Raw genomic sequence first — 27,326 nt, 5'->3', positions numbered from 1 at the left:
CCTTGGCAGCAGATCTCTTGGGGATGTATGTAGGAGGTGTTTTAATGTTAAAAACCCTTAGTCATTTTAGGGGAAACATGCCTCCTGCCTCAAAACTACAGGACCTGGGGGTGGCAATGTCTGTTACAGCCAACTATCGTTCCCAAAAACACGCTGAATCGCCTCAGTTTGGAGAACAATGTCTTTCATAACAGTCAATAGTAACCTGCCTTGGGATTCTGCAACTTGACTGACTTACAAAATCCAGACGATGATGAAAAAAAAGCAGAGCTCCTGATCCCTCTACAAACACGAGTATGCTGTGCGATAGCTAAGTGACGCTGCCGCATCACAATATTTGAGGTGGGTCGGTGTGAGAGAGGAAAAGAGTTACTGGCCTGGGGACCTTTGAGGGATATCGTCCCTACTCGATAAATATGATGAGGCAAGAATGGGGGTGGATACTTATATCATCATAAAACACTCACGTTAGGGAGAATTTCTACTTATCTCTGGAAAGAGAATTAACAGACCGAATGATAATGTTAGAGATGTCGTCCCTTGAGTTATTGTTCCTGACTTTAACAATTGTAATGTGACAAAGCAGCCAGCCTTCACTCGTAGGAGAAAGGGGTTGTAAAAAGTACAGCTAACAAAGACATATGCACACAAGTTCACACACTATACTACTGACAACAGTACACATTTTTGTTTCCACTTAGTTTATATTAAACATTTTACTCAAACAAGAAAAACACAGTTAGCGAATGCTAGTAAAATTCAACCCCCCCCCAACCCCTTCTTAACCCTCCCCCTGCACATTTTCAACCAAGTACAAATGGGGTTTAGGGACTCCAGAGTCTCATTGTACCAAAGTCCTCATGCAAGAGCACTACTGTCCAATCCAGCTGGAAGGCATTAATTGTGTTAATTGTGTTACCAGAGCAGTTCATTTCTCGTAGGTGAAGATGGCGCAGAATTTTGCCAGCCGCTCAGCTCTAGATGGAGCTGATTTGCACCTCCACTTCTGGGCGAGAGCTAGTCTCCCCGCTCTCAACATGGCCTGAACCACCCTCGGAAAGACGCCTGAGTCTGGGGTTGGGAGGGGAAACCCAACAGGAGGTCATTGGAACGCAAAGGAAGCGTGAGACCCACTATGTCTTTGATCCAGCTCAGGAGCTCCGACTAAAAGATCTGGATTGAAGGGCATTCCTACCACAAGTGATACCAGGACCCCTTTTGGCCACACTCCCTGGGGCAGAGGGGGGAGGGGAGTATATCGAAACATTTTAGATAACCTCTCAGGGAGTAGATGCCATGTGTGAAGGACTTTAAAATTATGTTCCATGGCCGCCGTATAGAGGGAACCCGAAAACAGTACCCCAAAGAGTTTAGACCAGGTTGACTCATCCAGCGTCTCACTCCACTTCTTCTCCCAAAACTGTTTGAATCCCTGTCTGCCTTGGAGAGGGATCCTCTTCTCGAGGTAGCTTCCACTATCAATCTCTCTAAGGGTTTGGGGGGCGAGAGAGGGTCGCGTCCCATTTAGAACTAGTCAGGAACTCTTTTATTCGAAGGTATTCAAAAATAGAGATCGGGTGCTCCCCCATGCTTTACGCTAAGGTGCTGTACTCAATAAAAGCACCATTCTGGAATAATTGAGCGGCTCGCTCCAAACCCATATCAGACCACCTTTTGGTATCTCTGAAACCTCTCTTTCCCAGGTCAAGGGGGTGACCCCACAAGGAAGACAGAGGGGATGGCCAAGAGGAGAGGAGTGTATGGGTTTTTGTCTTGCTTCCATAGGGACCACAAGACCAACAAAGTCGGATGGTTTCTGAATTTGTCAGGGAGACTTTTGGTCGGGGCCCACAGGAGGTCTCTTACTTTCCTGGGATGCTTATGGGTGTCTTCTATATATGCCAAATAGGTTTGCATTTCATCTTTCATATGTTCTAACATGACCCTTAACTGGGCTGCCTTGTAATACTGGCGGAAGTCCGGGAGTCCAAATCCTCCCTGGAACCTTCGGAAGAGTCAGGATGGCAAATTTGACCCTTGGCTTTTTCTCATTCCAGATAAACTGCAATGTCATAGATTGCAGGGATATAAAAAATGAGTCTGGCACTATAGTAGAGAGGGCGCAAAAAAAGGTATAGGAGGCGGGGAAGGATATTTATTTTTAAGGATACCATGCGCTCAAACCATGAAAAGGTCAGTGGGTTCCACCGCTGCAGGTCCGAACGTATCTTGGAGAGAGTAGGGGGAAAGTTCAGCTGGAAAAGACTTCCAAGTTCCTCGGAAGTAGAACTCCCAGATAGGGTGTAGCCGTACTCTCAACCTTAATACCTCCAACCAAGTCTTTCCCTTCAGTTAACCTGTCTACTCCCCCCATTGGCATAAGGCAGGATTTCGATGGGTTAATTTTCAGGCCGGAAAAGGCCCCAAATGTTTTGATCATCTTCAAGAGGTTCGGGAGAGATTCTTCCAGATTGGTAATATAACCCAGAATGTCGTCTGCAAATAGGGATAGCTTAAAGTCTAGGTCCCCGCATCTAACTCCAGAGATCCCTTGGTGCTGTTTTACAGCTATAGACAGAGGCTCCATTGCGAGGGTGTAAAAGAGGGGAGAGATCGGACATCCCTGTCGGATAACTTGGGAAAGGGGGAAAGAGACCGACACCCTGGCAGACGGGCCATTGTACAGAGCAGAAATCCACCTGCGGAACCTTTCACCTAACCCCATCCTCTGCAAGACCTTGCCCATATAGGACCACTCCACACGGTCGAAGGCCTTTTCTGAGTCCAGCGATGGAAGGAAAGCTTCTATGTTGTTGCTATTGGCCTCATGCATCAGATCCAAGGTTTTCCTGATATTATCAGACCCCTGCCTCCCAGGGTTAAACCCCACCTGGTCACCGTGGACCAGCGAGGGGAGGTGCTGGGCTAACCTATTTGCAAAGAGTTTTGCTAAAACCTTCAGATCGGTATTCAGCAAGGAAATGGGGCGATAAGATTGGCAGTTCCTTGGTTCTTTCCACTCTTTTGGGCGACAACATGGACTGGGGGAGCATCCCTGAATCCAGGGCTGCTTTGAATAACTTGGATAGGAATGGGGCCAGAGTGGAGTGAAAGGACTTGTAAAAGAAGATTGTGAAGCCATCTTTGCCTGGGGTAGTACCCCCTTCATGGAGCCAATCATATCCACTACCTCCTGGCGCGTGATGGGTCTCTCTAGGGGGTCCACGTTCTCTGGAGAGAGGTGGGGGATCGGAAGAGAGTCCAGGAACTTGTCGGCCTCCGATCCTACCCCCGAGTACTCCAATGTGTAGAGGCGCTCATAGAATATTAGGAATTGCTCTGCTATCCCCAGGTCGCTAAAGCATTTCTCGCGCCCCCGTAAGGCGTATCGCATCCACCCTTCTACTGTTTCTAAGCTCACGTAACCTCCAGGTCAAGATTTTATCCACCTTCCACCCCCTCTCCATATACCTCTGTTTAAGAAGGGACAGTTTTCTCTCGGTTTGCCCAACCATAAGAGAAGCCAGTTTCGCCTTGAGCTGTTGAAGCTCAGCCCATTTACCCGGAAACGTTTGGGATCAGAATTTCCCCCTTGGTTGAATCGCATTTATTTTGTCCCTGAGAGTTTTTTCCTCCCCTGGCTCTGACTCGCTTCCTTGTTGCCCTCAGTCCAATTAAGATCCCTCGAATTGTAGCCTTAAAGGCCTCCCAGACTCCCACCTCCCCCACTTCTCCATTATCATTAAGCTCAAAGTACTCCTTAATGTTTGTGAGGAGGATCTGGGCAGTTTCCCTGTCCCTCAGCAGGAGAATGTTACACGTCCTCCTCGTGGACACAGGGGTACCCGGGGGGGATACCCACTTGGACTCGGACTAGATCATGGTCAGACCACGGGATCAACTCCACTCCAAATCCTGTAATATTCTCCCGCAAGGTTTTGTCGAGCAGGCCATAATCGATCCTAGAGAAAGACGAGTGTGGGTTAGAAAAGAATGTGAAAAGCAGATTCCGACCTTGACGTGTCAAGAGGGAGTCTAGAAGGCCAAGCACCTCATTCGTGGCTTGGAATGTTGAGGCCATCCTCCTCTGGTCTTGCAGATCTGTGCAGGGGCAGTCTGATTTCCTATCCAAATCCGGGTGGAGAACCATATTAAAATCACCCCCCACCAGGAGGAGCCCCTCTGTGAATCCCATGATCTTCATTTTTGCTCCCTCCCAAAATTGGTCCTGTGCCTCGTTAGGGGCACAAATAGATACCATATTCATTTTCTTCCACCTGACCCTCCCTTTCACCATTACAAATCGACCAGTTGGGTCTGCGCGCTGAGCTTTCGAAATGAAGTGTGCTTTGGGAGACACCACAATCGCTACCCCTCTTTTTTTTTGGTCAGAGCTGAATCATGCAAAACTTCCTGAATGGATCTGGACCTAAGCGCTTTCTCCCTACCCCTTGCCCAGTGGGTCCCCTGCAAAAACAGAAAATGAAGTTTCAACCTGCTGAACTCCTTCATCACCAACAATGTTTTATTCAGAGAAATCCGTCCCTGGACATTCAGCGAACCAAATGACAGCGAAGAAAAAGCATCAGCGATTGGAGGAAAAGTCAGCTCTGTGTAGTCCTGTAAGGGGGCAGTTATATCCCACCTCCTCCCCCAGGGCCGGCAACACTGAGTATTTTTTGAAGTAAGTGGACCTCAATGAAATCAGCCCCCCGACCAGTATAATTAACCAAAAACAACCCCGACGTAACACTAAACATCTCCCCAACTTACCCCCTGCTGACCCCTAAATGCCTGGAATGCCTGCGACATGTGATGCCGTCCAACCAGGCCACCAACATCTGCCTCCACTAGGGCAACAAACAACAACACAGCCCACATTTGGCTGAGCCCCAGCTTCAACCCAAATGAAAATCTGAACATTGCTTCTTTCACCCCCTGAACACATATCAAGAAACAACTCTCGCTTGGGAGCAAGGAGCCTCCCAAGACCCCTAAGCAGCGATCGCTTCGGCGTGGATCTAATAGGTGCTAAGTGCCACTACCGACCCCTATTCAGCATTGCTTTGTCCCCCCACCCTCCTGGAGAAACATTGAGGAATCCCCTCCATTTAGGGGTCTGGCACCTCCCGAGGCCTTTGAGCAGAGACCGCCTCGGCATAATCAGAGAGTTCGTTAGGCGAAATATCCGTTCCCCTCCACGTTGCAGCTTCCAGCTGCTAAGTCTTATTCAGACCTCAGAGGGTCTAGGGGATGGCGGGGACCACCCGTCTGAATTTCCTGTGGCCACGAACTCGGCGTCTTTCTGAGGGCTCACCAGACTTCTCATTGGATTTTCGTGGTCTCTCTGTTCCCTTATCGTTGCTTTCTTGGTTACTTTCTTGGGAGGGTTCCCCCAGAAGCTCCCGGGACACTATTTGTATGTCATCTTCCGTGACTAGGGAGTATTTATAGCCATCATACTTGAAAGAGAGGGAGGAAGTGTGACCCCATCTATAGCGGACACCCTTGGGCTGGAGCCATTTTGTAAGAGAGCCACAGAGGCATCTCCTCGCAAGGGTGAGAGCCGAGAGGTCCTGATGGATTGAAATCTTCACACCTTCCCAGACTGTCGGACCTTTCTTCCGAGCTAACTCAAGGATCTTGCTCTCCTCCCCGTAATAGTGGAATTTCGCTAGTATTGACCTGGGGCCTCTGGATGGGTCACCCGCTCTGTGGGCCCTGTCAATGGTCGGCTCAGTGGTGTTGGCATCCTCAGTTTGCTAATCACCTCATTGATGATTCTAACAATGTCAGCCTGCGTCCCACCGTCACGTTCCGGTATCCCCAGGAATCGCAGGTTACTACGACATTCCCTATTCTTAAGGTTGTCAAGTTTTAGAGTGAATTTCTCCTCTCGTCTCTCCAGCTACGCAAGACGCATATCCATTTGAGTCTCCAGTAAGTCGACGGAAGTTTGGTTCGCCTCCAGGGCCAGGACGGTCCTCCAGAGTCCACTTTCTTGTCTAAGGAGTACAATCTTCTACCAATGTCGGCCCTAAAACTACAAATCTCCTCCAGGAGGGCTGTCGTGCTCTGGTTCACTGTCTGAACGTCCAACGCTCCAGAGTGCGCAGGGGAGGGTGAACTGGCAACTACCATTGGAACCATCGAGGGATGGCAGAATTTTTTTCAGTGACTGGGCCCAGTCCATCTGGGAGAGTCTCGAGACCCAGTCCCTGTAAGGGGTCATTGGGACCCAATCCGGAGGAGGTCCGGGGAGGGAGACAACGAGGATCCGGGTGGATTCTAGGGGCTGCCCGGAGGGGGCCCCACCAACTGTATGTAGACCCAGACACGTTTGGAGCTCCGACAAGATGTGTGGGTCGTGGCTTTGTAGGCCTATGGGACGGAGGCGCTGTGCTGCTGGGCGGGGGGGGGGGCGAGATATTGATTCTGTGGTGTACCTTAACAGTCCTCGCTCCCCCCGGGTCCTGGTGAGACTTTGCTTGAATTGTACCTTGATGTACCAGCTCCAGGCTAAATAATGGTCCCACCGCCAGATCCCTCACATCCAGACTGGACCAGGCTCCACGGGGTCACTGTCTCTTTATTGCTCACAGTGGGCAGTTAGAAGGGGAAAGTGAGAGTTACAGGAGACCTTCTCCACAATCCCCTCTCCAGTAAACCTTGATTACTCCTACACCTGGGCGAGACCTGAGTCTCTCGAATGTCGGGTAAGGGCTGTGTTGCCCCGCACTCGTGCTGGGGCCGCGGGAGATTGCACTGCTTAACCCTCACCCCAGGGCGATGGCTGATGCGCGGTCTAGTCTTAGTTTTAGAGCCGAAGGAGGATCAGGGTCATAGTGGTTGAGTCCATGGGATCTTTACTCCCTTCGGGCGGTGATTAACATGAAGTCAGAGTGCAGACACAACGAAGCAGGTCCTCAGGAGGCGGGTGCTGTCTGTGGCGCCGAAACCCTGCCTGCCACAGCAGGAGCAACAGGATCCTGCTTGTGAGATTCTTATGAAGCGGAGGGGGGGCAGGACTGGGCAAGCCCCTGTGTCCGCCAAGTGCGCAGATCCCTCAGGTGCGGGCTGCGACCATGAGGGTTGGGCAGAGCGCTGCTGGACCAGGCAGGGAGCGGGCACGCCCCGACCTCCCCTTGTTAGTGCTCCTCGCCGGGGGATCACTCCAAGTTCTGCCGTGCAAAGCCGGTGAGAACCATGCATGTGCAGGCGTTCCACGGCCTCCTCACCGGAGCGCCAGCATGCATGTCATCCTATCAGCTTCCCCGGCTTCCCGGGCACATCCGTGAGGGGAGAGGGTGCCCTTTACCTTGGGGAGCCAACAGGGCTTGTAGAAGATATGACAGATCCGAGACTCGTGGGGTGGCCGCCTGCAACCGTCTGCGGTACCCAGCAGATCTCAGGGGGCGGGGGGGTGTCCAGCTGAGATCTACGCTGCTTTCAAATGTGGCAGGGGGCCTCCTCATGGACCCCCGACCTCAATGCCTCTGTTGGTATTCTGAGGGGCTTCCTCCAACAGCGTGCAACGGCACCAACCACATCAGAATTAATGGTTGTGCCAGGCGGGCTCAGGAATGCTGGGGCCTTGTCTTCGTGTCTCAATAGCCCAGATCTCAGGAGTTATGAGGCTTAGAGACACCGGAGTTGCTGCAGTCTGTGTTCCAGGGGATCCGAAGGCCACAGGGGGGTCCGTTACTCACTCCGGTGAGGTTCTAGGGGGGGCTCATGTCCCTTTTTAACAAGCCCTGTGGAGGAGACCAACGGAGATGGACTAACACACCTCAGCGCTCCCTGGTGGAATGACAATACTAATTTTAAGGTACAATCTGCAATACATGTTAGTACTAAAAATTCGAGATTCATATTCAAAACAGTGTCTCTAAAAGACACAGATTAACAGTTTTAAACATATACTTTGTCACACTTTTGAAGTCGGTTTTATTTTTTTGTAATCGTGTTTTTTTTTCAGATGTTTTACAGAGAGCGAATTGAACACTTTCTTTTTTTTATATAACTCTTTATTGATTTTTTTAAACAAGTAATCTGTACAAACAAACATTCACCTTAGCCCTTATCCCTTATCCCAGCATGCAGTACAACTTTACCTCACCATCTCCAGCCCTATCGCACTGGAGACCCTCCACTTATATCTATCAGTACTCTTCCCATTTACCCTGATCTTCATTGTCTTTTCGGGCTACCCCCTTGGTGTGTATATTCGGCCTTCCATGGCTATACAAATGTTGACACCGGTCACCTATTGTGCAAACTGAGGGTGTTCCTGTGATCCCCATCATTGGGCTACGCTGTGTTTAATGAGTCCGGTCGATGTGGACAGAAAGAGCTTTTCATATTTATTAGTCTCATCTCCCTCTTAGATACCCAAAACCAGTCTCTTTGGGTCCAGAGGCACCTCTCTATTAAGTACCCCAGCCCAGCCAGTTTGTTACAGCATCTCTGCCAGAAGCTTCTGATAAGAGGACAGTGCCAGAGGATGTGTAATTGTACCTCCTTCCCCTGACATGGCAAACAGTTTGGGCTGGTGACCCGGTTCCATCTATGAAGTGACATCCTGGGGTAGTAGACTTGATGCAAAACATTTAACTGAATTAGTCGAAGTCTAGAGGCAATCGCAATTTCCCTGGGGGACATCAATGCCACCACCCAGTCCTCCGGATCAATAACACCCACATCTGTCTCCCATTTTGCTTTCAGACTAGACATTTGTTGTGTTGCAAAAGCCATTATGGCATTATAGAGTACAGAGGTGACCCTGGACATGATGCTTTCCGGAAGAACATTGCGTTCTAGTGAAGTGTATTGTGGTATGTCATAGAGTAGGTGTAGATTACTATGCATTGCATGCGTGAGTTGCACATAGTGATCTCTCTCTGTATTCGGGAGTCTAGATCTACATGTCAGTTCCTCAAAGGACACCACTTTCCCCTCCGCGAGCACGTCTCCCACCACCATGAGTTGGGCCTCCTCCCACTCTGGCCAGATTGGTTGTTTATTTACTTCAGCCAGGTTAGTATTTCCTCATAAGGGTTGTGCTAAGGTTACCGTATCATCCCAGCCAATATACTTGTGGGCCTGTCTCCAGTATTTACCAGGCAAAAGTTCGAGCTGCACTCCACAGCGATCAAAAAAAATAATGGATCCAAATCCACAATGCTGCAGTCATATTTATTCTTCCTTTATTTATCCAACCAGGGAATGTCATAATGTCACCAAACATGGAAATCCATTTAAAAATAAAAGACCAAAGTAAAGAGGTCCTCTCAAAGTGTAGCAATAAAATGCTGAGACGTTCACGCGCTCCGCGGCCAACTTGCCGCTTGCTCACAACAGTTAGTCTCATTGTCAACAACACATTTGAAAGAAGGGGGAGAGACAGACTTTATATATAAAGCTCAACTAACATGTATATTTCATGCTAGGAAGATCCATTCGTAGTTTACTTTATATGAGTGTCCCCCTTTGTCCAGGACATCAACATTCTACATAATACCACAATCCCTGCATCTTTCTGTGATCCCTCGCACACGACTAGGCTCAGACTTCTAAGCCGGCTTGGGCATGTGAGGTCTGTTATGTTTAACATAAGTCAAAGACTGCTCCATCTAAAAAAGATATCTCCACCTTATTGTGAATATTAAAGGTCATTTTTTCCCCGCAGATCAAGAGACTCCACGTCTTACCCAGCCCATCCTCCACCATAGGGGCTCCTGATGTTTTACAGAATGTGCAATTGCAATTTTCACTAAGAGAAACATTTGCCCAATTGTATGGTTATATTGGGGGTACCCTTGCGCAGCCCGTTGTCCTCCCATAGACCCAAGCAGGCACTGCAGATCTCATCATTTCTTTAATGGTTCCCAATATATCTTCAGTTTTTCCTCAGTTTAGGACAGTGCCACCAAATATGCAAATATGTATCCGCTCCCCCCACAGTCCCTTAAGCATATCCCTGTCCTCCCGCCCCCTCTTTAAAATGCTTTGCCTCTTCTGGTGTTAAATGCCATCTCGATATAAACCTATAACCTAACTGCATGTTGTGCTTGGACTGATATTTTCTTGGCCCGGCTCCATATCCTTGTCCAGGTTTCCTCGGTGTACTGCTTGTGCCAGACCGAAACAGACGTAGGAATGCCTTTATTAACTACGTCACTTAAGAATTTGTATAAACTGGAAATTAATCCTTTGTATGAACTGATGGAAACACTGATCTGTTGTTGGAGGGGTTCAAGGCTCAGTGTCTCAGTTGGTCGTATTGCAACTTGTCTATTTAAGACATGCCAAATTCCCCTTTGCACCCTTCAAAGGATCTAATCCCCTCATATTTATCACACCTTTTTAATATTTGTGTCGGCGACTCCACTCCCCTTCGACAAATGCTTCACACTGGTGACAAAGAGATATTGGTCTTTTCTCTCAAGTAGCCACCTTGCCAGCAGTGCGTAGGACTACTAATGAGGCAGGGTGTGAGGCGAGCAGAGACCGTGACAGAGGAAAACCACTGAAAGGAAGTGAAAAACCCTCTGGATGATCTAGCGGGCTGGACTAAGTGGTGGGATGAAGGAGATGAAGACGTAAGAGTTCAGGCACTCTGGAATGCTGAGCTCACGATGGACAGAGCTTTACTAAAGACTGCTTTGTGGGGTTGAAGGGAAAACGGAAGCACAGGAAGAACCAAGGAAAGGAACGTCAACAAGACTGAAGGGCAAGTACCAAGACAGGACATGGGCAGGATTTACCTTTGCAGTTGCGACACATTGATGATTGTTGCATCATTTTTTCCTGTCTGGCACCAGGGTTGTCTCTTTGCTCAACCGGAAGCAGAAATGTGGAACATAGAGCATTCACCATCTTGGGGAGGGTGATGTGTGCACTGTTGAGGGGCATTCCAGATATTAAAGGGGTGTGTGGCAGTACTGCCTCAAGAACCAGCAAAAACCAATGTGTGTAATGACACCACTCCCCTCCCACCAAGGATGCATTCACCTGGTTTCCATGGGTGCAGCCTGTTAAACTTGTGACGCAACGCTGGTTCCCAAGTCCTAACGCACTGGAAATGGCAATTCCAGTAAACAAGCTACTGCAGAGGTCCTCTCTATTTGAGCTTCAAATCATGCGAAATGTTTCCGTAGTATAGGCAGTGGGGGTACACGCTGCTGCTTGTTTGAGTTGACCTATGGTTTCAACAGGGCAATATGTAAGACAAGATGGATCCGTTACCAGAAAAGAGGAAGCATGAGCCTGAATGCCACAGAATGAATCTTGTCGGAGATCAAGAACGGTCCAAAACATCTCAAAGACAATTTGGAAGGTATTAAATGTTTATGGGACAAAATCAATATCCTCTCACCGATCTTGGATTGGGGTGATTTGCTTATTTTATAGTTGGCATATTTGTTATCTGATTTCGAGAATGAATAACATTGTTAATGGCCTGCATGTAGAGGTTATGTAGTTTTGTAAAACATTGATCAAGGGAAGAAAGGTGGGTTTAATGTGGAAGCACAGAAAAGTACACCATGGGGTGGAATTCCGTAGAAGGGATGTACAGAGAAGATGAAGCATACTGCAGTGAGAAGTAGAGATACCCAATTATCATATGTAGCTGGTGTTATAGCAGCAGTGATACTGCTCCAGTTTTTGCTGACTGCCTCTGTTAAGTAAATGTTTTGAGCATGCTATCCTAAGGACAAGGCTCTCTTTAAGATATCGACACGCGTGACCTCTTAATCTAGAAGCATATTGTGGGCCACTCTCTGATATCACTGAGGTGAGGCCATGTAACTTTAAAACATAGGCCGAAAACACCTTTGCCATTGCGACTGCTGATGGTTCGTTGGGTAGTGCTTGAAGTGAACCATGGTGATGAATGTGTCCACCTTAACCACAATCGTTGTACAACCATTATATGGAGGCAAGTCAACAATAAAATCAGTGCTGTTTATTTGCCATGGTTTTTTTGGTAAATCGGGTTTCACCAGTTTGCCTAGGGGTTTAGTTCGAGAGAGTCCATGGCTTGTGCTCAGAGGGTATACACATACATAGGGAGAGGGATCATTTATAGGCCCGAACATCTTTAGATGAGGCTGGCCAACAGAAATGTTGTCTGATAATATCACAAGTAATCTTGACCCCTATCTGTCCTGCCACCGGGGGTATCGTGCCCGAGTTGCACCACCTATTCTTGAAACTGTTGTGTTGGAATTTGTAATCAGTTACTATGAAAAAGGTATCCTTTGCTTTTTTCTGTTTCCTGTAATTTCAGTACTTCATGAGTCTCCCACCCATGTACCAGTGGTATCTTGTAAAACAAAGTAACGAGAATATGATTTTCATATTCTGTAGAATGATTTCACAAACAATAGATACATCGCAGGGGTTGGGTTGTTGGTGGGACAAGGTGTCCACAATTGTGTTCTTGGAGCCCAGCACGCAAGTAAGCATGACGTTGTACTGTGCAAAAATTATGCCTATCTAGCATGCCTACTGTTTTGGTGCTCCATATGTTGTAAAACCTGGTGCAGAATTTAATCGTATATCGTGCTCCCATAAGGAGATGTCGCCATTCCAAGCAGGCTTGTCTTATAGCAAGGTGATCCTTCTCAGTTATAGAGAAGTGATGTTCACTAGGCATATGGGTCCTAGACAAGTAAGCTATGACATGCTCCAATAATCCATCTTGGACTGGTTTAAGAACCGCACCAATGGCGTACTTCAAGGCATCAGTCTCCACCAAAAACGGCTTTGCAGTGTCAGGTTGGCGCAGAATAGTGGCTTGAGTAAAAGCCAACCTTAAGGTGTGAAAAACATTGTTGGTGTTTGCTTCCCAACTAGTCAGTTCACCATTTTTCAGGATAGTTATGTGCAGAACAATATGAAAAAAATGTGGTATAAATCCCTGATTGAAATAGGCTTGGCATTGTGACAATCCTTCAGATAGTGTCACTTTTCCCAAGCGGGAAGACCCTTTCCATGAGGCTAGGGAGGTGCAGCCGCTAACCAGTAGTCCCCTGAGGGGTGGTAATATGCGGGAGGAACATAATGAGAGAAACTCCCCTCCTGGGGACAAGGATGTGAATCGGGGACACAGCCTCTTTAACTCCCCACCCCATATGGTAGTAACATCGCCCAAACCATGAGTTATTGTAGTGAGTCAGACAATCTTAATGTGATAGGTACAGGGACAAGGAAAAACCTGAGAATGCTACAGTCAATCGGGGAAAAAAGCTTGACCAGCTGTTGTCAATGGAACTGATATTATGCCAGGGATATTAGACCCCGCTATATCAAGATGCCAGAAACAAACGACAAGGAAGAGAAATCAGGACAGAGACAGAGAGACACAAGTGGAAAGCGAGATCGACGCCAAGACCATGGTAGAACCCAAAGGAAGATTCAAAAGGCTCGGGCGAGAGACGTGGAGAGTGTGGTTCGAGAGAATGCACAAGAACGTCTTGCTGGCTGACTAGGAGTTGGCAGTAGTGGAAGTAGAAAGTGGAGAAGGCATGCCACACTGAGGCAGAATGCCAAACGTTATACAAGTGAAACTTGGTGGCTGGTGGGCGAGAGTAAGGTTGAGAAAGAGGAGAATCGGCATAAAGCCCCAGTGAAACAAATGTATGTTATTTGTGAGACGCCCGGAAAGCATTATACCTTTAGACTGGGAATCCGCCCAATGGAAGGACAGGGTTTGGGTTGTCGTGGCGTGACCTGTAATGGGTGGGCCGTGTGGTCCGACAGCTGCGCTGAAACGGCGAACACCAGCCTTTCCTGAAGTCGCATAGGAAAGCTTGAGAAGCATCCAGAGTTGTGGTGGCTGAATGACCCATACGGAAGGGATGGCCGAGTCTGTTACCAACATAGGAACAACCCGCAGTACAGGGCCCAGGAAACAAGCATCCAATGAAAGATCATCAAAAGATGCCAGGCAGAACCAGTGAAGTTTCCTGACTCCAAACACAGTTAACGGGAGTGGTAAAGAGACAGCCAAAGGAAATTTAAGAGAGCCTTGGCAAACAAACAACAACAAGCTAGTATGAAGAACTGTTACCTAAGAAAACAAGCATAAAGAACGGTTAACTAACAGAGAGATAACACTCACCTCAGCGGTTGTGAATTGAGTCTGTCTTTAAAACTCCAATCCAAACTCCCCAAAATGTTATTCGTGGGGGGTATCTTCTTGATCTCCTTCGAAGGTACAGAAACCCTTCCAGGGGACTTCTAGAGAATCAATATTGAGAACGGGTTTTAAGGGGACTTTTGAGGACAATCGTTGACAAAGACATATTGCAAAACACTTGGGAAATAGATGTCCTCCTGCGCACACCCCAGAATCATCTTGGGCTGGTCTTCCTAGCAACTAACCAATCGGCCTCTATCAAAAGGCTATTCCAAGCTCATAAATAATTTACACCAGACCTGTAAAGAGTCCAGTCTTTTCAATCTGCGTGGTTAACACACCCTTTTGAATTAAGAAGAGAAACATTCTCTTTGTCTTCTCTTTTGAAAAGCTGAGAATCAGTCTCTTCTATTTTGTAAGTAATCTGGTAAAATTCGGGGCACTGAGAGTACCTGAGATTGTAAAAAGTGAAGAAACCAAGAAAGTAGTGAGATGAAACACTTGTGTACGAGCGTAATATAAATAAAAATAAAATTTCAATTCAACCACTTTGAACTACTGTTCTCTGGCCAGCTCCTCATAATTGTGGTGTTGAAGAGTCTAAAAGGGCTCGGGGAGCATCTTCGTCGTCCCAGTGGGGGCAGGATAAAAACTCTAAAGAAAGTCAAGTGTATGGAAACCTCTGTAAAGGAATTAGAAATTTCCTGAAAATATAAGGAACATTGAGGAACCAGCGAGGAGAAGGGAGTCATTTTCCTAGACACAGGAGAATACTTTAGAACTGTTTTTGTTTTGTTTGTCACAAGAAACCCCAAAACGTGTATGGAACTTTACGTCCAGGAGCAAGGAGTCATTCTCTTGGGTCACGAGCAGAACCAGAACTTGTATTATTGTTTATGTTAGTAACAGGAACAGCGTAGGAGCATTTTTTTACTGGGACTGTGCCTTTTGATTTGGATTTGCACAAACTTCCTGACGAGCACCCGAGTTTCTTTAGTCAAGGATAGATAGGTTTACTTTTCTGTTAAAAAAAAAAGTATATAGCATTCATCCAGTGCCACTTGGTCGGTCTCTTCATTCCTTGTCGTTGCCACAGCAGAGAAAACCTAGATCCTTTTGAAATCGAGGGACAGGCCAATCAAGAATAGCTGATACTTTGCTCAGATCCATAGAGATGCCATGTTCTGAGTGAATATAGCCCAGCTATTTAATGGAAGGCACATCAAATTACACTCCTCAGGTATTGCAAGGAGTTTGTTCTGTCACAGACATTTCAGGTACTCGGACATGTCGTGTTTGTTCTTCTGGATGCAGTGAATTGACCAGTATATCATCTAGATACACTGAAACTTGGGAGAAGATCAGAGAAAAGGCTGAAGGATATGACCCTGTTTTCAGATTTTCAAAGAGGTATGGGAGGCCATCTAGCATAGATCAATGACCCTTATTCAAACTAAGTGGTATGCTTTTCTCGGGTCTAATTTGGTGTAAATCTCATCCCCTTGTGCCGCTTCAAGGTTAAGATAAGGGCAAGGTGGTAGTTGTCTTTAACAGTGATTATATTATGACCTTAGTAATCCAGACATCCTATACTTCTTGGACTTGGATTCTCTAATATGTCAGATTTGTTCTTAAATTTTGTTTTTGAGCTTTCATATCGGGCAACCACAATACATGCATGCAGCTAAAAGACAGAGTATTATTTGGTAGCCGATCGATAGCACAATCTTTGGGTCAATGTGTTGGTAGATCTGTCACTTGTGCCTCTGCGCATCCATCCAAAATTAATTATACTTCTTCAGAATCGGGTTAATGTTTATAAGACGAGACCTAGGGGGTTTATTTGCAATAGTTGTTCCAGGGATACCTGGGGAAGATTCTGGTTTTGTTTAGGAATATTGCTGCATACGATATTCTGGCCCCAGAAAAAGCGTGCCTGCCTTCCAATTGATGTGTGGATTGTGCAGGCTTAACCAAAGCCATCCAAACGTTAGAGGATAGTGGGTGGCCTGATCAAGTCAACCGATCTATCTTCCTCATGTCGAGAGATGCACTTTTGTTTGCGTTGGATTTGTACTGTGACTTGTCCTGAGGATAGAGTTTCACCATCTATATCTTAAAGGGGTTGAGGTGCAATTTTAGTGCATCTGGAGATTTTCCAGGCATTGAATGTCCCTGGTATCATCCATAAATACCCTGGTCACTCTACAGCCCATCATGGTCAAGACAACGATCTGGTCTTCAGGATTGACATGAAGTGTCACCTGAATAACTAACAGGCCAGCTTCGGGAGGCCCTTGGATAGCCAGGGAACCATTGGCATCTTTACATGACATTCATTGACATCGCTGCTCCAAAGGTCACCTAAAAATGGTCCGATTTGTTGAAGCTCACAGTCCTGGGTACGTATTCCAGGATTGTTCTCCTCGCATTAACTGTGATGATTCTTCGGATGGTGTCACTTCTCCCCAGAGGGGAGCCCCTTTCCATGAGGAACATGGAAACGGGAGGGCGAGTGAGAGACCAGGGAAAAAGGCGAGACCGGTCCAGCACCATACCAGCCCAAGAGAAGGAAACGGGGCAATACGAAAGTGAGCCTATCGAAAAGAGGTCGAGTGAAACTGAAAAGACTGAGTATGGGATGCCCAGAGAGTATCTTGTTAGTCGCCGAGGGACGACACAGTAAAACCAAGAGAAAGTGTGGTGGTGGTGTGACCTGTGGTGGGTGGACCATGCAGTCCGATAACAGCTCTGAAACCACCAGCACTGGCCTACCACAAAGCCAAGTAGGCGACTGTACAAGAAACATCCAGAAGTGCAGACAACACACTACTTGGAAAGGCTGGTTGGTCAGGTCCGCAAATATCCAAACCGCCTACAGCCAAGTGCTGCAGTGGCCCCCAATGAAAGAAGAAGGAAGAAACTTAACATCATGGAACAGACACAGGTAGAACCGATGAAACGTTCCGCACCCCGAACAGCTAACTGGAATGGTAGAAAGTCCGGGGGGGAGCTGTGGGATTTGTAAGTGAAACTCAAAATATCTATGGAGATGAAAAAAGGCAAGTAGAGTCATAACTCAGTACAGTGACAAATTAAAGAAGTTATAAAGAGACTTACTTTGAACCCAGGGCTGGCAATTGAAAACCTTGCCCCCCACCTTTGCCCCAAAGGTCGAAGCTGCAAATCGGTTGGAACTCATCCTCGAAGAGATCAACCCAGAGGTCTTTGAAAGCATCATTGGTGAGATATCCTCCAGATAGCCTTCTGTGCACGTGCCCGTGAACCAGGGAATACTTTTGCTATACACAATAGTGATGTGAGACGCAGACGTCCTTTTTTTCTTTTTTTTCCTCTTATTTATTTATTGTTCCTCCGTCAACACAGATCCCGCTAAGAGTCAGTGCTCCTTTGAAACCAACGGGACACATGTCTTCTTCCTTGTTCCAACCTTGTATTAGAGACACAAGCTTCAGAGCACCAAAGAGCCTTAGACGAGACTCTTCTTTGTCCGAGTTGGGCGAGATATAAGGAAGTAGAGAAAGCAGAGGAGCTAGGAAACCCTTGTAGGGAACTACAAGAACTGTTGAAGAAGTTAGAATTAAAATAGCCTGGAAGAGGCTTACAAAGAATGGGGAACAAGCCCGGAGAAGGGAGACATTCTCCTAGCCCCACTGGAGTATTGTAGAAGTTTGTCGTGTTTTGATTCTGAACCTTGGAACATTTCCAGAAGTCGAGAACGCTGCACCTTGAGTGACTAATACCCAGGAGAACGGAGTAATTCTCCTGGGCTGTAGAAATAACTTTTCTTAGATTAGAATTTGTGTTTAAGTGGTAGGGATAGAGTAGGAGTTTGGACTAGGACAGTGAACTTTTGATTTGGGCTACACAGATCTCCTGACTGTCCAGGATTTGGTTTGTTTGAGGTAGGGAAACCACCTCTAGTGGGGATGGATAGGCTTTGTTGGTTGCTAATAAAGGTTTATAGCAATCACCATACTACCGGTTGGTAAGACTTCTCATTCCATGCTGCCACATAGCGCAGTGCCATTGTTTCTGCTCTGGAGATAGATTTGGGATTCTGAATGAAAGCAGGGAAAATCACATCTTGCAATTTAAAAAAATTGAAACCCTGGTTTTGTCACAAACTTAGGATCGCATCTGTGAATGAGATCCTCCAGTTGCACTTTAAGAAATGGAGGGCTAAATAACAAGCCCCCATCTCTCCTAAGCTATGTGCTTATGTGATGGCAACTAGGAATGTTGTTATTAAGGTCAAAAATGTGGTGTTTGTTGATTCAAAGGGCTCAAATGGGCCACCTCAAAAGATAGAAGCACTAAATGGAAATCCTAGAGAGGACTCTCTTTGTATGGGGGAGCCCTACCCACGAGGGTAACCATAGCACTCTTAGTCCATACACCTTTTAGATTGCCAGTTTGTGTAACAATTATACAAGTCATCGGTTGAAGCAGGTAGGCCTTTGATGACAGCCATCCTCCTCTCTCCCAGTCTAACTCACTTGCTACAGTGGACGGAATGTTCACACTATGTTCCATATAAGTTAACCCATGACATATCGCACACCAGAGATGGAGAAGGGGGAGGGGTGGAAGAGAGGAACACAGTAGCCAACCATCATGGTCAGGTTGCCCCGGTACTGTTTTCTTTAATCCAATCAGCCTAAATTAGTGGTATGAGAATGAGGCCTGCCAGCAAGGGATATTGATGGGGGTTGCATAAAATAGCTGCACATATGCAGACCTGCTCAATCCAAGTGTGAAAGCTGTGTGTACTTGGCATGGTTGTTAGTCATTTACTAGAGTACTTGCTTATAATGTTGCCTTTTTCTGTTTTCAGATTTGCATTGAGGGAAATATTGCAAGTGGAAAGTCAACCTGCCTGGAATTCTTTTCTAAAACTCCAAATATTGAGGTACTGAAGTCGAGTGTGTTTCATTTTTTTCATTGTGCACATCCTAAATATGCTACCGCTTTAATACTGGTACACCTAGTGACGTTTCCTACAGACTCACGAGATGTGCTGACTGTCGGAGAGCATGCTAACTCCTGATATGTCCATAGTGAGTACAGCTCAATACTTTAGCATTCTATAAAGTTTCCTTATGAAACAATAGACCTATAGTTACAAAAACAAAATCCCAATGTTATATACTCTTAATTTCAGCCTCCCTTACAACACATTGTGAAACTGCAAACGTATCTAGTTGGTTGTACCCAAACTATTTGAGTGTAAACCGTATGGCCAAATATGTGTGCAAGTACCCGCATGTGACTCCTCTTCCAAGCACCCACTGCATGTTTTATCTTGCTCTTCAATTCATCTCCTTGGCCTCATAAACCCAATTTTAAATGGTTTAATCCTGCCAAGGTGTCTGGGTTGGGATGGGTGCCAATTTTTATTGTATTTGGTCCCCATTACGGAGATCACCTTTTCGTCACAAATTGCTAGTGGTCTCACAAAAACCAGAACCAATTCTTGAGCTAACATTCTGTTCACTCTTTTCCATGGCGATCTTTGCCTCCAAGGGCCCAAGAAGCAGGCATATACTGTTTGTCTGTAGCAGTCTTTTGATATTGAATGATGGGATGTCTTCTTTGTTTCAAGACCCCTAACTGATAGGTGCACTCTTCTCTGTTGATGATACTTAATTGAAATGCCCCTCAACCGGATGATGTATTCACTCCAGGCTTCTTCTTAAGGTTGAATTATTAGAGGAGGACGGTGCTACAGCTTCCATCATATATGTCTCTGACTTGTGAACTGGTAGCATCCCCAACAGCACAATGGGGCAGATTCACAAAAAAGAATGAAAATGAAAGAAGCACAGGGAATCCGCTTGTTTCCTTTGCTCTATTTTTAGAAAATGCACAGGTCCCCTTATAATCAAACGTGACCTGCACATTTCAGGAGTGGCTGGTCACTGTTGCAAAGATGCGCTGTCCAGCCTCTTTGCATAACAGGCTCTCAGCAACCCTTAGACAGGCTGTTAAAAGGCCAGTCTCGGTGAAATAACAAAAAAGAAATGGTGATGGAAATGCTAGTGTGACAGCTGAGGTTTAACCCGCTGCAGTAACTTTGGAGTCACACTGCCCCTATTTTGAACAGGTGAAGAACATGTTTGTTTACTAATAGAAAGACTAGGCATGTCATTCTCCCAGATACAGTATCCGATTGGCCAAATGAAACGGTATCGCTCGCAATGTCGGGAATGACAGATTTATGATCGTGAAATAGGAAGTGAAACACTGGACCGGGCCATAGATGTGACAGGCATTAGTTTAAGGCATGTAAGCTAATCACATTACAAAACTAGATAGATGTAATGAGCAAAACACCATGTGGGCTTAATAAGCAATAACAGTGGCTAGAATAGAATATTCTTTAGCCAATAAGACTGGTATAAAAGCGACTCCAACTGTTACTTAATATCACCAAGGGTAAACTGATGACATCTTTTGGCAACAGGACTATTGACACGCCAACACTGGAACGCTACCAGGACACTTTCATTAGATAATTGTTCCTTCTTGATGGGGAATTCTTGTTGCTGTGGATTGGATACATTAGGCATTATTGCCCCCTAAGTCTAGTGGTACATTTAATGATTATCTTTTTAACTTTATATCTCCTCTGCAGCAGTCTCCTACTCTAATAACATCCTCCTCTGAGATTTCAATGTCCCTGTTTCCCAACCAACACCTATATGACTCCCTATTCCTTCTGACCGACTCCATGGACCTTAAAAAGATCATACTCTCTACCACTCATGTCAAAGGCCACACGCTGAATCTTAACCCTCTCCCCCTCGACTGGACCCATAACACTGCAATCCCTCTTGTCATATCACAAACAAAGCTGTCCCACAAAGGCCGGGCTAAAAGCTGTGTGATTGACCGTTGCTCCCCCAAGAATTAATTTCTTGCTACTCGCAGTAGAGGCAACATTCACAATGTTCCCCACCACAGGGAATTTCTCAGCCCTTCTGGATACATGTAACCACTGTGCCAAAAAAACAAGTGTCTCTAAATGTTTAGTCGCACCAAAGTCAAACCGTCTGGTACACCCTTGAGATCGCCAACAACACACGTTTGATTAGATCCTTGAAAGGCCGTGGTGCAAGGATTTCAGACATAGAGAATCGCTTTTCACTCAAGTCACTGCACACCAAATGCAAACGTATGATTCAAAGGCTAAGCTAGCTTACTTAACCTTCACCATTGAGGCAATCTCTAACAGGAGCAAAGTCCTATTCAAAGTAGTCCAGTACCGGTACCAGTAGTGCTTCAAACCCACACCTGTGCCAGAGGGCCCAGCTTTGCAAGAGAAATGCTACGGAATCGACACCACCTTCATTAACAAAATAGATAAAATGTTAACTTTAGCAGATATTATGGTAACCAAATGCTTGAATGTCCAATGGACTAACATGTTCAGATGCAATCAGCCGCAACGCTTATAAGAACCACCCAACCATCTCTGTCCACCCCAAGTGTTTTTACAGGGTCACCAAAATGGCAGGGAAACCCTCATGGAAGAGAAAACCCTGCGGTCCTGTGTAGCAGTGCAGACGTGTCTCAGGCTCCTCTGCGAGCGGCAGTCTTCGTGGGGAGAACAGAACAGCTGCAGTTGAGTGAAGGACTTGACTAAACGCTGAAGGCAAAACAAGAGCAGTGGTAAGGGCTAAGGCTGCGGGTGCAAGCTGACCCCGTTTTCTTGAAGTAGAAGTAAGTTTACCTCATTCATGGACCGGGAGACTTGGTAACAAGAAGAGAGGCAGGGCAGATGAGAAAGGAGCAACAGGACTGAGCTCTACAAACAAGGGATACACAGTTAACATCAATGGAACGGCACAAAGGAACAAGTACAGAGGGTAGCACAGGAGAATAGTAGGCAGGAAGGACCAAACCTATGAGTGTACAGGTGAAAGATAGCAATCCGCCCTTGCTCTGGTCTTCACTGTACTTGAGCATTTTTCCCATCGCTGTCAGATTTCACGGCTGCAACGTCCTCCGGCTGGATCGCCTCCTCTGGAAAGACTAAACTGTTGCATGGCACACTGGTGGCCATGTTACGAAACCCAGGAAACAAGGAGCATACTCTTCCATTGACACCAAAACAACCGCTGGCAAAAACGGGACATGACATTCTCGTTGATGGCTCCAAACCACGCTATCCATCCCCCCTAAGTACTGTCATCCAGGACCAACTTCACCTTCCTCTCTCCTAAGGACCTATGATACCTGCTTTCCTCAAACCTACCACTTACATGGACAAATTCCTTCTGCTGGCTTCCCACATTAAACAAATAACTAGCTGAACACTGAACGTATCATTATGTGACCTTGCTTCCACTGCAAAAAAGCACGTCTACTTACTGAGCACACGAAAACGTAGGCTTTCATTGCAGTAATGGAAGTGAATGTCCATAATGGCTGCGCCTCAGCGCCATGTTCTTTTAGTTCATTTCTTGCATACTCGCTACAGATATGCCCCTCTCCTGTACCAAAACTATGATGATCAGGAGTAACCCATGCTGGTGGCAGGGTAAACTAGCTTCGCCTGGGTTTAGGCATGGTGCGTGGTACTACTTATGATCATGGCCACCACATTCCAATTGATATCGCACATGTATCAACTCCTGTGAATCAGCTCTGCTGTGGCAGGTGATATGTATTCTGGCCAGCCAGGTGCAGACTGCCAAATGGCAGGACAGGAACCTGGAGGACTGGGTCTCTTCTTTGATCTCTTTGTGAGGGCAGGTAACACCCGCCACCAGAGGCAGCTGTCCTGGGCATCAAAGGAGCACACAGATTCAAAGGGGGTAGCCTCACACTATGGTTGCTGCATCTCTAAAAGCCTTTGTTATTAGTGAGAAGAGAACGTGGTGGTATTAGAGTAAGCAGGAGGCCCTGGTCAATGGAAGGAGACTTCCAAACATCTTCTGTCTCTCTGTCTCTCTTTCCTGTCCCCTCCACTTCCTCGGGAGCAAAGCACTTTGGATATGACACCAGAAGGGCAAAATTCACTCTGTTCAAGAACAGGGATTAGACCCACTAAATCAGGCTAGCTTTAGTCCAATCACCTGGGGACATTTGCCTTTAAAAAAAGGGGTCTCCCACCTCTTCTTTAGATTCTCTGATTCTCTCAGATCCTCTCAAGACACCAAGATTCACCTGAGAAGAACTCACTGGACTTCATTTGGGAAAATTGTGCTTTCCAAATTTCCAAAGCCCTCTCCTGATGTGAAGAAGGAGCCATCCAAGCCGGAAAGGAACATCTGCCCACTCCGAGGGCACATTGGGAGTGTCCTTTGCTGTGGACCAGGACCTACCACTCTGCGTCAGAATCTCCTGAAGCTGGAGAGCAGATACTGAACAGAACCATCCTGTCCTTGAGTCCCCCGCAGAGCGGGCTTCACAGCAGCTGGAAGGCCAGACCAGCGGAAGTTCTTTGTTCTACTGAACCGGTCACTCAGTGTTTATTGCACCATGAAGGAGAGGGAAGGCACCGGCAGTGGCTTTTGTGCTTTTCCACCAAGTCGAACTATTGCTTGCCCTGTGAAACAGTGTGACGCAGCCTTGTGCCCTAGCTAAGCCCATCACCTGCTATGCCCGAATTGGCTGCCGACGCCAGGACCCGAACCAAATAACTGGCGAGTCACACACCGACTCTGACCAGGGGTTACAGCCATGGATTAGCCAGCTAGCCCTTTGACTTACACATCAACGTCCTCAAAGTCACTCCTTCGACCTTTGCCAGCTGACCCGAACCACTGGTGCGTCACTCATCGACCCCTCCTAGCGGCTAAGTCCGACTCGGACTAATAATATATTATTCGAAAAAGAAATTGTGAACATTTCTTCAATATAGCACCCTCTTGGGGAAATGGGTCACAGAGATGTGTAATGTTCATATTTGATTTACTAGCTAATTAATTTAAAGCCTAGAGGAGTGCTGTTGAATTTGACTCCGGGTATGTAATCCCTTCATTTTGTGGATTGGGAGAGGGCATGGGTTTCGGGGGGGATGTTTCAGGGGGCTGGGAGGAGGTTGAGTTTTGGGGGGCCAATGCTGTCTGTGCCCCAGGTCCCAGAATCTGTTAAGATGCCCCTGCATAGTCTGACATCTGTGTCGGGGGAAGGGGGAGAGGTCTGTTGAATGCCACTTTTGCCACCACTTATGGCAGCATAGCACAGAATCGTAGAGTCTCAAGGATGGTCCAAGGGTTTTTATTTTGGGTTTGTGGGCGGTAGGGCCATCCCTTGCTCTCATATCCCGTGGGGTTCCCTCCTTAACCCAGACGTCCTTATCCCAGGTTAGTGCTACCAATTGGTACCGGCTACTATCTAATACTCTTCTATTACTCTGCACTGTCTTCCCTAAATGAAGGCTCTCAAAACTCCCTCAAGGACTTACTCACTCTCCCTACTCTTAGCAGTTGTTAGTGCTTTAATAGGGAAGTGGTAACTGTGCTGTATTCTCGCTAGGTGTTCCTCGGGCTAATTCACTTCCGCCCACTTGCCTCTATTCCGCTGCTCTGACTGCTATCCCCACCTCTTAATCTTCACTCCAATCCTTCATCCCTCCAGTGTTTTGCTCCACACCTCCACCCTTTGATATCATCACTCCCAATTCACTTCACATTCACTTCACTACGCCTTCGAACTGCTACTGTCCTCCAGTTTCTACTACACTCTTTCACCCACTACTGCACTCCTCCGCCCACTATTACAGCCTTTTGCCCACTACTGCACTCTTCCTCCCACTACAAGCAATCACACCCCTTCCTTTCACCTAGTCCAGTCCACTTCACAGTCACTCCTTAAACTATCTGCTTCTGCTCATCTGCCATGCAAACACACACACCCAATCTGCAGACCCACATACACGCCTAAACCTACACCTCACCTGCTTCAACAATCTCCTCCACAAGCTGCCCCTTCTTCCTTGCTGGTCTTTGGCCGTCCTTCAATTCTACCTCTGACCTCGCATGGTAAACTCGCACCCTACTTACTAAGAGAAACGTACCACCCATATCCCAGGCAGGTGATAAACACACTATGAGCTGAAGATGGCATGAGTAAAACCAAGCTAAAGTGGTGACATTACATGTGCATGAAGCTAGACACAAAGCAAATATGCACTCACTATAAAGAAACCTCACACTGGTTCAAATTTTCATTTATACATGAAGAATACTAACATGGAATCCATAAAGACATGAAGAATACTAACATAAGCAATGTATAAAATGAATGCAACATGAACGACGCTAATATAACTCCCTAACAAAGAAACGGAATAGAAATGGGCAGCCAATTTTTTCCAAAATGGAGGCCACTGCACACTTTCTAGTTAATAAAAGACCTCAAGACTTCATGAGAATTTAAGATGCTTAAATCATAGAAATATAGATCCGTGCAGAGCTCAGACGGTAGCTAGCAACCCAAGGCAAGGTTACTGAGTAATTGGGGAGGGTCTGAACGCTGCCGACAAGGCACAAGATAATGATTCCCAGGGTAAGAAGAATAATGTTTGGAAGACCACATCCAACCATTGTGAGCCAGGTGCGAGCGGATAATAAATCCAAAATGATCCCATAATGAGAGTGTTCCCAGTGTTAAAAGAAACCATAACACATGCACTAATACTAGCTAAAACCTGAATAAATACAGGGTGAAATAATTTCAAACGCGGTCTCATCACATGTGGCCCATAATTGAAAAACACTTGTCTATTCATTAGCACAGACACAGATAGGATACCTGCCTCACTCCTCGCGTAGATATTCTCAGACATAAGATGCCGTACAAAGCCAACTACAAAGAAATTGATCTGGCTCATGGCCTAGGAATAAGGGATGGTATATTTTTTTAATGGAAAGGAAAGCAGTCCATGGACTTTTCATACTCTCCTGTCTGGCTCATGTCTTGATGACCTGTCAGACCTCCAAGGTTGGCCAGTTCAAAACCAACCAATCAAAACTCCCAAGACCGCCAAGTTACGTATTAGACTAACCAATAATACATTGTAGAGGTGATTTCTTTTTATTAACAATTTAGAGGTGGTCTTAGGAGGAGACATTAGATTGTCGTTGCCCAATCACAAGTTTAACCCTTAGAGAATGTGTATGTAGTTGTGCTCTTAATCAATCCCTTCACCCCATAGGTTTTGTTACAGTGTGATGCTAATTATGATGAAAGATTAATTTAAAATAAGCACATTGAGAGCTACGAGACTTGGATGCGTGTATGCTGTCCCTGCTTTATTTTGATGTCAATACAGCTAGGTTTTGCCTTGCACTTTGTTTGTTTCCTTTATAGTGTTTGACTTAGTCTAGTACCAGAACCTCTGTGTAATTTTGGGGACTTCCGATGCCGTCTTTACAGAATCTTGACTCCTCTCCCCTCCGCCACCGTGATGTGTTATGTGTTGGGGAAAGTCTTTAAAAGAGGTCTAAACCCTGCCCACTGGCTCCACGGCTAGCCTCCACATAGTGTTAGCTCTTCCAGTCTGTGGTAATAGTTTGTGTTTTGGGAGTCTAAGTGTTTTTAACCGTCCCTGGTGGTTTATTGGGTGTTTTGTTATGCTGGGGTCTTCCTTGCCGCAATCTCTGGTTCACTGCTGCTCTGGCTAGCGGCATCCCCCTAAAGCTCGCTACCCATGACAGCCACATGTTTGACTGCTTCCTCCTGTGTCCCTCTCTCCCAGTATATATTCCTCTACAGCTCGCCCTCGAAGTGTCTGTTGTATAAACAAATAGCTTTCCCTGATAACTTTTCCTCCGGTGACTGCCGCATAGGCTGGCTACTTCCCCTTTCGGCTCAGTCTCTCTTGTCCCTATTATCTGGTTATCTTGCAAGTCGGTGTACAGCTTGCTAGTTCTTTCGCCCTTTTATTTGGATTCCTGGTCTGGTCTGTCCTCTGGCAAAGATACATCCCTGTGGAACAATGAGAGAGACACTGGCAAGTATCTGACCACAGAGGCAAGGCTGGAGATAACGGTCTGCAAAGACAAACTGGCACATAGGAGGAATAGCGTGTGGAGCCCTCTTTGCTGGGTTTAAACCCAATGGTCGGGGCTGCCTCCAAAACCCTCCCATCTCCACTGGAGAGGGGTTCTGGACCCCCTTTGAAAAGGTCAGGGTACTATGCCAA

The 27,326-nt window shown here is 46.5% G+C and overlaps 1 protein-coding gene across 3 annotated transcripts in view; it reads left to right on the top strand.

Moving 5' to 3' along the window:
- TK2 (thymidine kinase 2) overlaps positions 1-27,326 on the top strand; it is a 977,831-nt gene that overhangs the window by 74,178 nt on the left and 876,327 nt on the right. For 2 of the 3 annotated variants that reach the window (XM_069653073.1, XM_069653092.1), the window contains exon 3: positions 19,005-19,079. The exons of the other annotated variant lie outside the window; for it this stretch is intronic. In XM_069653073.1, coding sequence (XP_069509174.1) covers positions 19,005-19,079 — 75 coding nt within the window. The remainder of the gene's footprint in view (positions 1-19,004; positions 19,080-27,326) is intronic. 3 annotated transcript variants of the gene reach the window in all.

The sequence above is a fragment of the Ambystoma mexicanum genome, chromosome 1p (genome assembly GCF_040938575.1).
Source record: "Ambystoma mexicanum isolate Mex_15411 chromosome 1p, UKY_AmexF1_1, whole genome shotgun sequence".
In the NCBI taxonomy this organism is placed as follows: Eukaryota; Metazoa; Chordata; class Amphibia; order Caudata; family Ambystomatidae; genus Ambystoma; species Ambystoma mexicanum.
The sequence above is the reverse complement of the archived record's forward strand: the minus strand, read 5'-3'. Positions and strand labels throughout refer to the sequence as shown.